The 12,175-nt window shown below is 34.4% G+C and overlaps 1 protein-coding gene across 1 annotated transcript in view; it reads left to right on the plus strand.

Annotated features, from left to right (window-relative positions):
* Positions 1 to 382: 382 nt before the first annotated feature.
* The window catches only part of LOC106661642 (homeobox protein Hox-A1), a 64,685-nt gene continuing 52,892 nt past the window's right edge, over positions 383 to 12,175 (plus strand). Inside the window, exon 1 of the mRNA XM_014385177.2 lies at positions 383 to 888. Coding sequence (XP_014240663.1) covers positions 420 to 888 — 469 coding nt within the window. The 5' untranslated portion in view covers positions 383 to 419. The remainder of the gene's footprint in view (positions 889 to 12,175) is intronic.

Consider the following 12,175-nt stretch of genomic DNA (forward strand, 5'->3'; position numbering starts at 1 on the left):
TCATACGAGCCGAGAGGCGAAAAGCCATCCGTCAAACGATGACACAGGAATTCTGTCGGCCATTCTTCGACGAAAATTTGTACTTTCACAGGATCAGTTTTTGTGTGTCGTCACCTAGGCGAAAAATCGGACGGGAAAGGTCGTACAAACGTATCGCCGGAGGCAGTCCTCCAGGTGTCCTTTGTGAGCGGAAGGGATGGGCGGAATGGAAGAAGGAGGTGGTGATGGCTGGGACACTCATGAGGAGAGGGGACGCCCAGGACAATAGTGTCCTCCGAGGGGTGATCCATCATAGTGGACATCTAAATAGAAGATAGTGACTGGAGGAAACGATTGGTCCTTCCCCTTCTACCGGCTGGATTTGGTGGGGGTCTTGGCTCCTCCCAGGTTTCAACCAGTAGCGCCCGTGATGTGAAAACATGATGACCATGAACGTTGGTATGTACCAATACGAGCCCTATCCGTACGATGAACAGCAGTGTCAATACGAGGAACAGGAATACCCGGGACGGCACATCTACTACCCGGACAGCTATCAGGATTACCAGGACCAAAAGCCGGATTATTACCAGACGCAGGACGTTAACATCATCAACGGCCTATCCTACACAAACCTAGACTACAACTATCAAAAGCCAGACGTTTACTCGGACCACAGGGTATTGCCGTCGCAAAGCGAATATTTGGACTATCACGGGCAGCAAGGGCACGAAATCGAATACCAGCAACACGAGATCCACTACGGACACCAGGTCAAAGAAGAGGAACAAGTCGTCCATCAACATCACTACGAACATCACCAGCAACAGGCCAGGTTGCATCCTCAGCAACCAACTGTGCCCACCTACAAATGGATGCAAGTCAAGAGGAATGTTCCAAAACCGGCAGGTAAGTACATACAATCACACTTAATTATAATTAATTTGTTTTTAATCATAAAACAGTTTATGAATGGGAATTATATTTTTAATATCTATGATGTAAAGAAAACTCAGCGTGTTAACTTATAACCTCACGATTTCTGCATTATTTGATAATGCTTTTAAACGACTTGATAAATTATCTATTAGAGTAATATTCGGCTTACCTGATATATAGAATATCATTTATTTTACACATCATAACACTTCTAATTAAGTTACTTTATAAAGAGGATCGTCAGAAGGATTTTAATGGAATGGCAAAACGGCCAGTTTAATTATAGTTTTTTTTTTTTTCGGTCAATCTAACAGTTCTAAAATGTTGCCGGAATGTAGCCGAGGATTTTTTAAACAATTGGTCAACTTCCTCATTGCCCGTTTACGAGTTATTCCCGATTTTTGGGCAAAAAAGTGGTGTTTAGTGCTCATGGAAAAAAACCTATCAACTCTCCCGATTTTCAAGAATGCATAAATTTTGAACCGTCATATTTTCGCAAATTTTACGCTCTTCGACTTTTGTTCCGAGGACTTTCAAAAAGTGAACAGGAAAGCGACAATTCTTAGTTTTTCTTACTTCGACTTTTTGGGATGCGGAATGCTTCAGCTGTCGATAACCGCTTGTTTACCTCATCCTGCATATTCAATTTTTCCTTCCCATTTCACAGGTGTGTATTGAAACGATAGGTTTATGTATGGTAAAATCGGGAGAGATAGTGATCGGTTTTTTTTCCATGAGCACGTAAAAAACCACATTTTTTGCCAAAAAATCGCGAATAAATCAAAAATGGTAGAGAAGTCGGGCAACGTGGATGCTGACCAATTGAAAACTTGTTAAAATTTCTTATCAAAATTAGTTTTCGTAAAAGGTGCCAAAATTAAAATCTTCCCAAATTTTTGAATTTACTGACGACTAGGAAAAAACATAAAAAATCCAACTTGTTCAGCGTAAAATTTTCTAAAAAATGAGACCTAGCGCAGGTCTGTGAATTAAAAGGTTGAGAAAGTATGCATTCGATCAATCTAAAAATAACAGTACTAAAAATTTGCCAGAATGCGGCCGAGAATTATTTAAACAATTGATCAAAAAATAAAACTTTATTGTCAAAAATACTTGTTCAAAACGTAGTATTTTTAATGTCTGTAAGTGTAACGAAAACGTTTTTAGATTTTTGCTTTCCAAAAATTGATTCGTGATTTTATAGACAAATTTTTTTAACAAAAGTAGTCACATATAACAGACCTAAAATGTTGCCAGAATGTGGCCGAGAATTATTTAAACAATTGATCAAAAAATAAAACTTTATTGTCAAAAATACTTGTTCCAAACGTAGTATTTTTAATGTTGGTAAGTGTAACGAAAACGTTTTTAGATTTTTGCTTTCCAAAAATTGATCCGTGATTTTATAGACAAATTTTTTAAACAAAAGTAGTCGCATATTACATATTACTCACACAATGAAAGTATATTGCCGTGTTTAACAGTTTTAAAGAAATAATTGTTACTTGTTGTTTGAGCAAGAAGGATTTTATCATATCGGGTTAGTTCCGACATCTTAATATCTTAATTGACGGAAAGATGAATTGTATGCAACGTGGCAAGATTACAGATAATAGAAGACAATTTTCTTACCAACCATAAAAATTTTATCGAAATTGATTGAGGTAATTTTTCACTCTGGGAATAAAAACTTGCGGTAAAGATTTATATCGTAATAAACTATCACTTGAAAACCTCCTGAAATATTTTCGTGACATTGCAATGATGTTAATAAGATGAGAGATATTCAGGTAGGGTTGTTCATAAAAAATTAATGCGGCCCGCTTAGACTCGCGTGTTTAGGCGTAGAACCGCCGGTAAAAGTCGTGAAATGGTTTGATTACCACGTTTGTAGGCTGGGTAGGATAAAGTTACGAGTGGGCTATTATTTTTATCTTCTTTATATTTCTTTTGACTACCTAATTTTAACTCTGTAGGACAATTTTCTTCAAATCTTTATTATGCTAGGTCTCAATAAAAATTATGAGAGGAATCAAATATTTGGTGACACGATCTGCATGTCTGCAAATAGATTTTTGTCACTTACACACAGGTTAACATTTGGTTAACTTTTCTTCACCAACCATCAAAGTAAGAATAGTCATAAAAAAATTACCGGCCCCTATAAATTCACTTTAATGCCTTCTTAGTTTGTACAATATTTTCAAATTTAAATTCTATTTTTGTTTCGTTTTTTTTTGTATGCTTATAAGATACACATGAATTAAAAATCTTAGAAACAACAGGTGAAGTGGCTATAAGCAACTGAGCAAACTTGGGAGCCAAAGGATGACAGAAATTACAAAAAATACCATAATTAAGTACATATTGTATTTGTAAAATGTGGAGAAAAAATTTAAACAAAAAACCTACTATATAACAATGTCTAGAAAAGTTTACATTTCATAAATAAATATTTGAGTAGATACAAATTAACTTTTACAGTTTCTCACTGAAGTTAGTCAAAAGCCGAAACGGGTTTGAGTAACTTCTGCCCCACGAAAAATAGTATTTAGGGTCTTTATAGTAGACCAATCTTTTTCAACCTGTTAATGGGAGTTAACATTAAAATTTAATTGTTTATCATAGTGTACATTCAAGTAAATAATAGTACTACTGTTTTTGCGGTATTGAAACTGAATTTCCAACCGAAACAAAATTTTGTAATCTTGTGGAAATTCGGTTCAAATCGATAGTCTCATCCTCCGTGATGAACAAAACAATGCGATGTCATCAGCATACATCCCAATTTGACAGTCAAGTCTAAGGGGAACTTTTATGAAATTATTCAGAAATCGTGAGATGCGGTCTGGTGTGATGTAGTTTTCAGAAAAACATTTTCTTTATCGTGCCAACGGCTCTTTTCACCTCAAAGAAACCGACGCCTTATACAAAAATGTCTTTTCTATACCGAATTCCTTCCCCACCCCTAAAAATACAACGTATATAAACATAAAACAGCAAAATCTCACTAGCACTCTCAACACGACACGCAAGAATGGCACAATTACAAAAGACAAACACTTTTAGTGGGTAGAAATACTTTGATTGAATATAAAAAAAATATATTTTGCATTGTATAAATTCACTTTTCCACATCCTAAATGTATTTGTTAAATGTAAACAATGTTTGTATATCCCAGGCCCTGAAGATGATCTCAATAAAGATCGAAACGTTGGCACGATAAAGAAAATGTTTTTCTGAAACCTACAACACACCAGACCGCATCTCACGATTTCTGAATAATTATCGATTAACGGTCACTAACCACCACATATTTTTATGAAATTGTTTAGCAAGTTGGGCAGAATGGAATCTTACAAAATGTGAATTGATAAAAATCTGGTTGTTTTCTTTCATTAAGATTTAGATGAGAAGAAGAGATGGGGAAAGGGAGATAGATAGAAAGATAGTTAAATAGAGAGGAAGGGAGAGTAGAGAGAGAGAGAGAGAGAGAGAGAGAGAGAGAGAGAGAGAGAGAGATTTCAATTAAACCTATGCATGTAGAACATCACAACATAAATTTTTTTTACAAACCATTGTTTTATTTAACAAATAAATAATTAATAGATTAAGTAAAAAGTGAGAACTCTGGGAAAGTCAAACAAGTTATCAAACCCAATAAGAATTAAATTAATACACTTATAAACTTATAATGTATTTAAAATCGTCCGGTGTACAGAGACTAGTATGGGGGATGGTCCATCGGGGTGCTGAAGCTGAGCCAAAGAGTCCTATTACATAGACAATAAAGTAAAGATTTGTATCCCACAAGAACTCCAAACATAATTTTCATTTTTCCACCAATCATGCAATTCAAAATAATACACAATTAGCAGGTTCTTATAAAATGTAGGTTTTTCGAAACCTTGCGGCTTCTTCACCGGAGGGCTGGTGGTTCCAGAAATGACTTATGAAGAAGAAAATGGTGGTTTTCGTTTACTACAGGTTTATTTTTTGCTTAACAAATCAAAAAAATAGAAAACTGATTAAATGAGGAGAGAGAACAGCGAGAAAACCAAACTGTAAAGAGAGACAATAATAATTTGCTTTCATCGAGCTATGACAGTAGTAATAATAATAATAAAGTTTATTAAACATTACATAACATTTAATGAAAAAAATATAAATAAACGATACGGAATGGTAATTCCGTCTGCTGGAAGATGGCCTTAGCATATGCATTCATCAATATGTAATATCTATGCATACATTACCCATACAAGCATAGGCACGAGAGAACGAAAAAAAATTAAGAAAAAGCTTTTTAAAAACAAATAAATGAATTATAATATAAAGCAGTGGTACAATGAAAACGTGTAAAACTATAACTCTTAAACATTAAATTCATGAATCAGATCTTTTATGTAAAGTCAAGCTGATCTAGTGTACTCCACAAGTGTACCCCAGTTGGATCCATCTGGCAAATTTATAAAATCCTGTCTTGAAAACTCACTGCGTCAGATGAATAACCTTCTGTATTTAGAAAGGATAGGGCAAATCGCAAAAAAGTGAAAAGTGTTTTTCTTAGCTTTCTGATTTCAGAAACAATCTTCCCGTCTCTTCCAGGGTTTACAGCTCAGGTGTAGTTCTCCCCTTTGTTTTACAAGCAATCCAATCGTACTTGTTTTCACATTTTCCTTATTTTTACCCACAAAGCTTGTCCACTTCACACTTGGGTTAATCTGCTATGACAATAGTTACAGTCTATTTACAATCCGTTGTACGGAAGTTAGAATCGAGAAATGACCCAATGGGCTGTTAAGAATGGCGGGATATGCCCGAAACAAACAAAATAATGAATAGACCTTATACCATAGACTGCTTGGTTTTCTATTTTCCATCAACTGTCAAATAAGAATAACAGGTCCATATAAATTTACGATCTCCAAGAAACCACTATGGAAATATTGGGCAATGACTCATGAGACCCTAAGACTACAGTGTAGGAGTATCGCAAATCATAACAATTGATATATGTATGAGTTACATTATTTAAAAAACTCCGGCTGTTTTAGTTCATGAAAATGTTTCACTCACCATGGCTTCCCAACAACAAACACAAAACTAACACTAAAATTAAAAATTTAATGTAACTTTTGATGACCGTTAAATTATAATTGTGATGTATCGTTGTGTGATGGGAATATCGGTCGATGTTTGTTGGGTAAAGAAAACGACTTAGAATCCTGGTCGAAGTTTCGATTTAAATCTATCTATCTATCGCCTTTCTCTATTACTCTTTTTGTAAATAAATTTTTACGCTTAGGTTTTCGAAGTTGACTCTTTTCCAGAAGCCGAATGCTTTCTCATGAATCGATTATTTAAATGATTTAAATTATGTGCCAACAACCATCGACCGATATTCCCATCACACAACGACACAAACATCACAATTAAAAATTTAAATTCATTACGAAAGGAATTTAAATTTTAGATAAAGGGAGAGAGTGAGAGAGAGAGAGAGAGAGAGAGAGAGAGAGAGAGAGAGAGAGAAAGAAAGAGAAGAGGAAAGAGAAAATGAAGAATGTAGAGAGAGAGAGAGAGAGAGAGAATAGAAAAAAGAAAAGAGAGATAAACTCTCTCCAACTTTTCTTAACGTCGCTTCTCTCTCCCTTTCTTTTCTTGTTTCATTTCCCCTTTATCTTCTCTTTCTGATTCTCTTTCACTCTTTCACTTTCCTTTCTTCATGCGATGTGAAAGCATTCGGCTTCTGGAAAAGAGTCAACCACGAAAACCTAAGCGTGAAAATTTATTTACAAAAAGAGTGATAGAGAAAGGCGATAGATAGATATAGAGGGGGAGGGAGAGAGAGAGATAGAATATGAACATGTAATAGGAGGCATACTAAAAATAAAAAACGTTGAATTACCCAGAAACAAAAAACTCGATTTCTTATTGATCCTTTTTTAATCCTAACTTGAAATTTATTTCTAGTCTTACAATTTCGGTCGTCAATTAAAGATTAACATGTTAATAGCCGTTCTGATTGTACTTTTACGGTACGATATGGGCCGATGTGCGTTTGGGCAAATATAAAAAACAAAATCATCGATCCGACAATCAATCATTACAAACGCGAATCTTTTCAGTACACAGCCGAGTCCATAGAAAGGGCAGGATTAACTCCAGAGATGAATTGTTTTTGTTGTTTTGGCTTCAATCAACCTACGGGCGTTTATCAGCACGTAAGGGACTTATCTAGCGCCTGCATATTGGGAACTTCCAAATTACACCGAACGATATCCGGATGATTTTTCCATCGTGTATAAATGTTTAATTTTCTCCTCGCTATCACAACGGGCCCGGTCCTGTCGAATTTTTTTTCGGCTCGCTGGTGGCTGGCGGAAATTTACATAGATTATCTGTTTCAGCCCTGAACATTCGACAAAGCGATTGATTTCAATATTCATATTTAATTTTTTTAAACAGGAAAACCGGCGAACGAGGTCAAATCATATAGACCAATATCGCTACTACCAACAGTGTCTAAACTCTTCGAAAAGTTATTATTAAAACGAATAAAACACATCGTTCAAAAAAAGAAAATCATTCCTGACCACCAATTTGGATTCCGAACAAGACACTCAACAATATACCAAATTCACCGAGTAACGGACGTAATAGGAAAATCTCTCGAAGAAAAACAAATTTGTTCTTCAACTTCAATTCTTTGTTCAAAATCTTCCTTGATGTCTCACAAACTTTTGACAAGGTCTGGCACGAAGGACTCATCAATAAACTAAAAGGTATGCTACCAAAGCAGTATGTTGATATTATCAGTTCCTACCTAACTGACAGACTGTTTAGAGTCAAACAAGAAGATCAATATTCAAAATTAAAAACAATAAATGCAGGAGTGCCACAAGGTAGCATATTAGGTCTACTGCTTTACTTGTTATACACCAGTGATTTTCCGAAAATAGATGGAGTAAAAATTGCAACGTTTGCAGATGACACAGCGGTGATATCACTAGGACCGACTATCACCCACTCAACCAAAATCCTCCAAAATGCATGTAATAAGATAAACGAATGGACGAAAAAAATGGAAAATCAAGCTAAATCAACATAAATCAGTTCATCTAATCGTTACAAAAAAAAAGGTGGACCATGTTCTGTCGCTCACAATCGATGGAACTACTATACCGTACAGCAATACAGCTAAATATCTGGGAATGACCATAGATGCCAATCTGAGATGGAAAGAACACATGAAGACAAAAAGGACAGAAATAGGTTTAAGGTATAGACAACTATACTGGTTGATAGGACGTGGCTCCAATCTTGCAATACAAAAATAAAATATTATTATATAAACAAGTCATAAAGCCAATGTGGACATATGGTATTCAACTATGGGGTTGTACCGAACACAGCAATATCAAAATCATACAAACACTCCAAAATAAAATCTTACGTAAAATGGTCAATGCACCTTGGTACATAAGGAACAAGGACTTAAATAGGGATCTTAAGATCCCTGAAGTCACGGCGGAAATACAGAGATTTGCCGCCAAAGACCAGGCTCACCTCAGCCAGCACGAGAATGTGGAAGCGACCAAACTCTTACATCACCGAAACATGGTCAGAAGAATAAAAAGAACAAAGCCATATGAACTTGTGTAGTTAAAAGTGAATAGTGAATAGTGAAATGTAAATATTATTTTATTTATTCTATAATATTATTGTAAAATTAATGGTTGGTCTAATAAGACCAGATTTTATAAATAAATTTAATTTAAAAAAAAATAATTTTTTAAAAGAGCAAAATAATAAAGTAAGAAGAATGATAACATAACAATATATTTAAAATTTAGCTAAGGAAATAAGGGGAAAATATTTAACATTTATTAATTACAAAACAAATTAAATGGTATTTTTCTCAAAGACAAAATTTCTGCTTTTCGGTTTATATTTTTTATTATTTTACGTTAATATTATTTTCGAGCTGCGATGGTTAGCACGTCGGATCCAGATTTGCCAAGCTACCGGTTCTGGGTTCGAAGCCCTGCTTAGCTTCAGCTCATGCTTTTTAATCGAAATTCATATTTAAAAAAAATATTGTATAGTGCCTAGACGTCTGTCAGAAAATGACTCACTTTATATAATTTTATGAAAATCAAATAATTAAACTATGTTTTCTTTATCAATACAATATACATTTTATGAGTATTAAATTCATTACAGATCGTGGTCCGATTGACCAATTAATATTTTTCAATTAATTACTATTTATGAAAGGTATTGGCTGAGATAAAAAAGTCAGTGTCACGAGGGGGATTCGAACACACGATCTTCGGCTAAATACGCCGCTGCTGTACCACTTGAGCTATCGTGACTTCGATCACTCGGACACTAACTTCTCATCTCAACCTCACCTCTCGAATCCCGCTCGTGACACTGACTTTTTTATCTCAGCCAATACCTTTCATAAATATTAATTAATGAAAAATGTTAATTGGTCAATCGGACCACGAACTGTAATGGATTTAATAATTAAACTGAAGTATATCTTCATCTTGTCGCCGAGACTCAAATAGATTACACGAAATTTGAAAAATGGCAAAAAGAAGGGAAAATTCGAGAGGTTGAGATGGGAAGTTGTTGTCCGAGCTGATCGAAGTCACGATAGCTCAAGTGGTAGAATAGCGGCGTATTTAGCTGAAGGTCGTGGGTTCGAATCCCGCTCGTTACACTTACTTTTTTATCTCAGTCAATACCTTTCATAAATATTAATTAATTGAAAAATTGTTATTATTATTACGTGTTTTTACCAGAAGGATACCCAATTTTATCTTCCAAATAAATCTAAATAAATTTCTATTTTAAATATGATCGTTTTAAATTTAATAATTTTTCATAATAGAAATGGATGGGAATTTGATGGCGAACATGTTTGTTGACGCTTCCGACCTGAAGTCCAATATATTTTCCACAACACAAAAAAATATTACTTTCCTTTAATTTCTTCATTTTTATTTTATTTTTTTATCCACTAATGCACATTATTGACTAACCCTTTTTTTCTCAATAGATACATTTAGGCCGATGGATTTGTAGCTTTATTCCCATGAATCTTGTCAAATGGAAAATGATCAACCTTCAAAACTTAACAAATACGAGGTGTATGATGGATGTAGTCAGTTATAATTCATAACTATTAGAAGTTTAATAATTTATATAAAAACTGAATAAATAAAATAAATACTCTAGTTTTCGAGGTCCGCTAATATCTTTCAATTAATTAAGGGTTTTAATTGAGAAAAAAAGTCAGTGTCACAAGCGGGATTCGAACCCACGATGTTCGGCTAGATACGCCGCTGCTCTACCACTTGAGATATCGTGACCTCGTAACGTGAAATCGTAAATGGATTAATATTTAAAAAGTAAAAGAAGTATCACTTCACTAAACAGCTCCCCGAGGCCACTTCATAAGTCGCTGAGAATCCAATCCGATTACACATTTGAATGTGGCAAAAAGAGGAAAAATTCGAAAGGTTGTAGGTTGAGATAGGGAGTTGTCCGAGTGGATCGAAGTCACGATAGATAAAGTGGTAGAGCAGCGGCGTATCTAGCCGAAGGTCGTGGGTTCGAATCCCGCTCGTGACACTGACTTTTTTTATCTCAACTTAGACCCTTAATTAATTGAAAAATAAATACATTTTTCTTCGAACTTTCCTCATTCGAAAATCGGTATAGAAAGTATTTTTAGTTTTTGGATCAATTGAATTATCTTAATATAACGATTGTCGTTTTTGGTGGAAGCTTCTTGCCAATTTCTTTATGTCAACATACCCAAAATATTCGCAATAATTGCATATTATTGTAAATATACTAATTGCGCATTGTGCAATGTTTATTGGTGACATGGTACGGACATGGTACAAATTTAATTAAGCCTTTTAAGTCGGTAACAGTTAAAAAATATAAATGCACGGATTTTTTCGTGCACGGATACTCTGGATGGTTTGCAATGTCCACAAAATTACGGCTGCTGGCAAGTTGCATTTCTCTTCGTTGAACATACATCAACAAGCTTAGGATTTAAATCACTATAAGAGGGCAAAATGAAAATAAATTCAACCAAAAATCATCACGGATTTTTATAGCATACCAAAATATACTTTTTTGTCTGGATTCGAATGGTTAATTTTTTTCGCGCTGATTTTCGGTGTTGTGATTCATAAGACCTTAGAATTCAATTCGAATTCAATATTATTACAACTCTAGAAAAGCTTAATTTCTCTTCTTTGAGACAATATTAACAGCCTTTCGTTTTTATGTTATTGTAATTAAGAAAAATAAGACTAAAAGTAACCCAAACTCCCCAATTGTTTTATTTTATACCTCCAATTCTAAATTGCAGAGGCCCCATTTATGGGCAGTTTATTAGGTTCTAAAAGTTTCCTGTAGATTGAATTTCAGGGTTTTAACCTGTTTTGTAGTATTATTTTCAAGCCCTTAAATACGAGTTTTTAGCCCTACAAAAATAGACAATTTTTGGCTGGATCAGCCAGATACTGATTGATTTTTTCTCAAATGCACATTGTTCCATAAAAATTCAGCAACGCTCAGGATCGTATCCAATGCCCACAAGATTGCAACTGTTGGAAAGCTATATTTATCTTCGCTGAACCAATAGCAATAACTTGTTTATATGTCATTATAAGAGAGAAAATTGCGAATAAATTCAATGAAAACGTTTTATTTCAGAAGTCAGTTGTTCGTTTATTACTATTTTTGTGACTATCGAAAACGAGTGGAAAGTGACTTTTTCTTTACAAATTTTAATAAATAGGTGTTTTGGAGTTCAGAAAACGACTACCAACTTTATTTATTGCCAAAAAACATATTTTGGCCTACTCTGATCTAAGTTCGTCAAAATTCTATTTAGAAGCTAGCCGTGCCATAAATATAGTAGATAGTGAAATATATAATTTTTGTCCGAGTAAAGTAGCGAAGTAGATTAAAAGAAATACATATTACAACCTCTAGAAAGTTGAACTTAGTTGGAAAACCCTGAAAACACTGTAATCAAGGGGATGTGAATTGAATGTTCTGATATGTAAAAAATGTTATTCTTTTCGGAGTGAAGAATAAGCTGAAAAGGGATAGGTTTAAACTCTATTGCTCTAAAGTTAGGCTAATGATAGCAACATTACCATGTCATAGTTTGATTTACAGCAAACCTGGCGCAATGTTATGAGAAGCTTT

Source organism: Cimex lectularius, unplaced genomic scaffold (assembly GCF_000648675.2).
Source record: "Cimex lectularius strain Harlan isolate CLEC.00 unplaced genomic scaffold, Clec_2.1 scaffold166, whole genome shotgun sequence".
Classification (NCBI taxonomy): Eukaryota; Metazoa; Arthropoda; class Insecta; order Hemiptera; family Cimicidae; genus Cimex; species Cimex lectularius.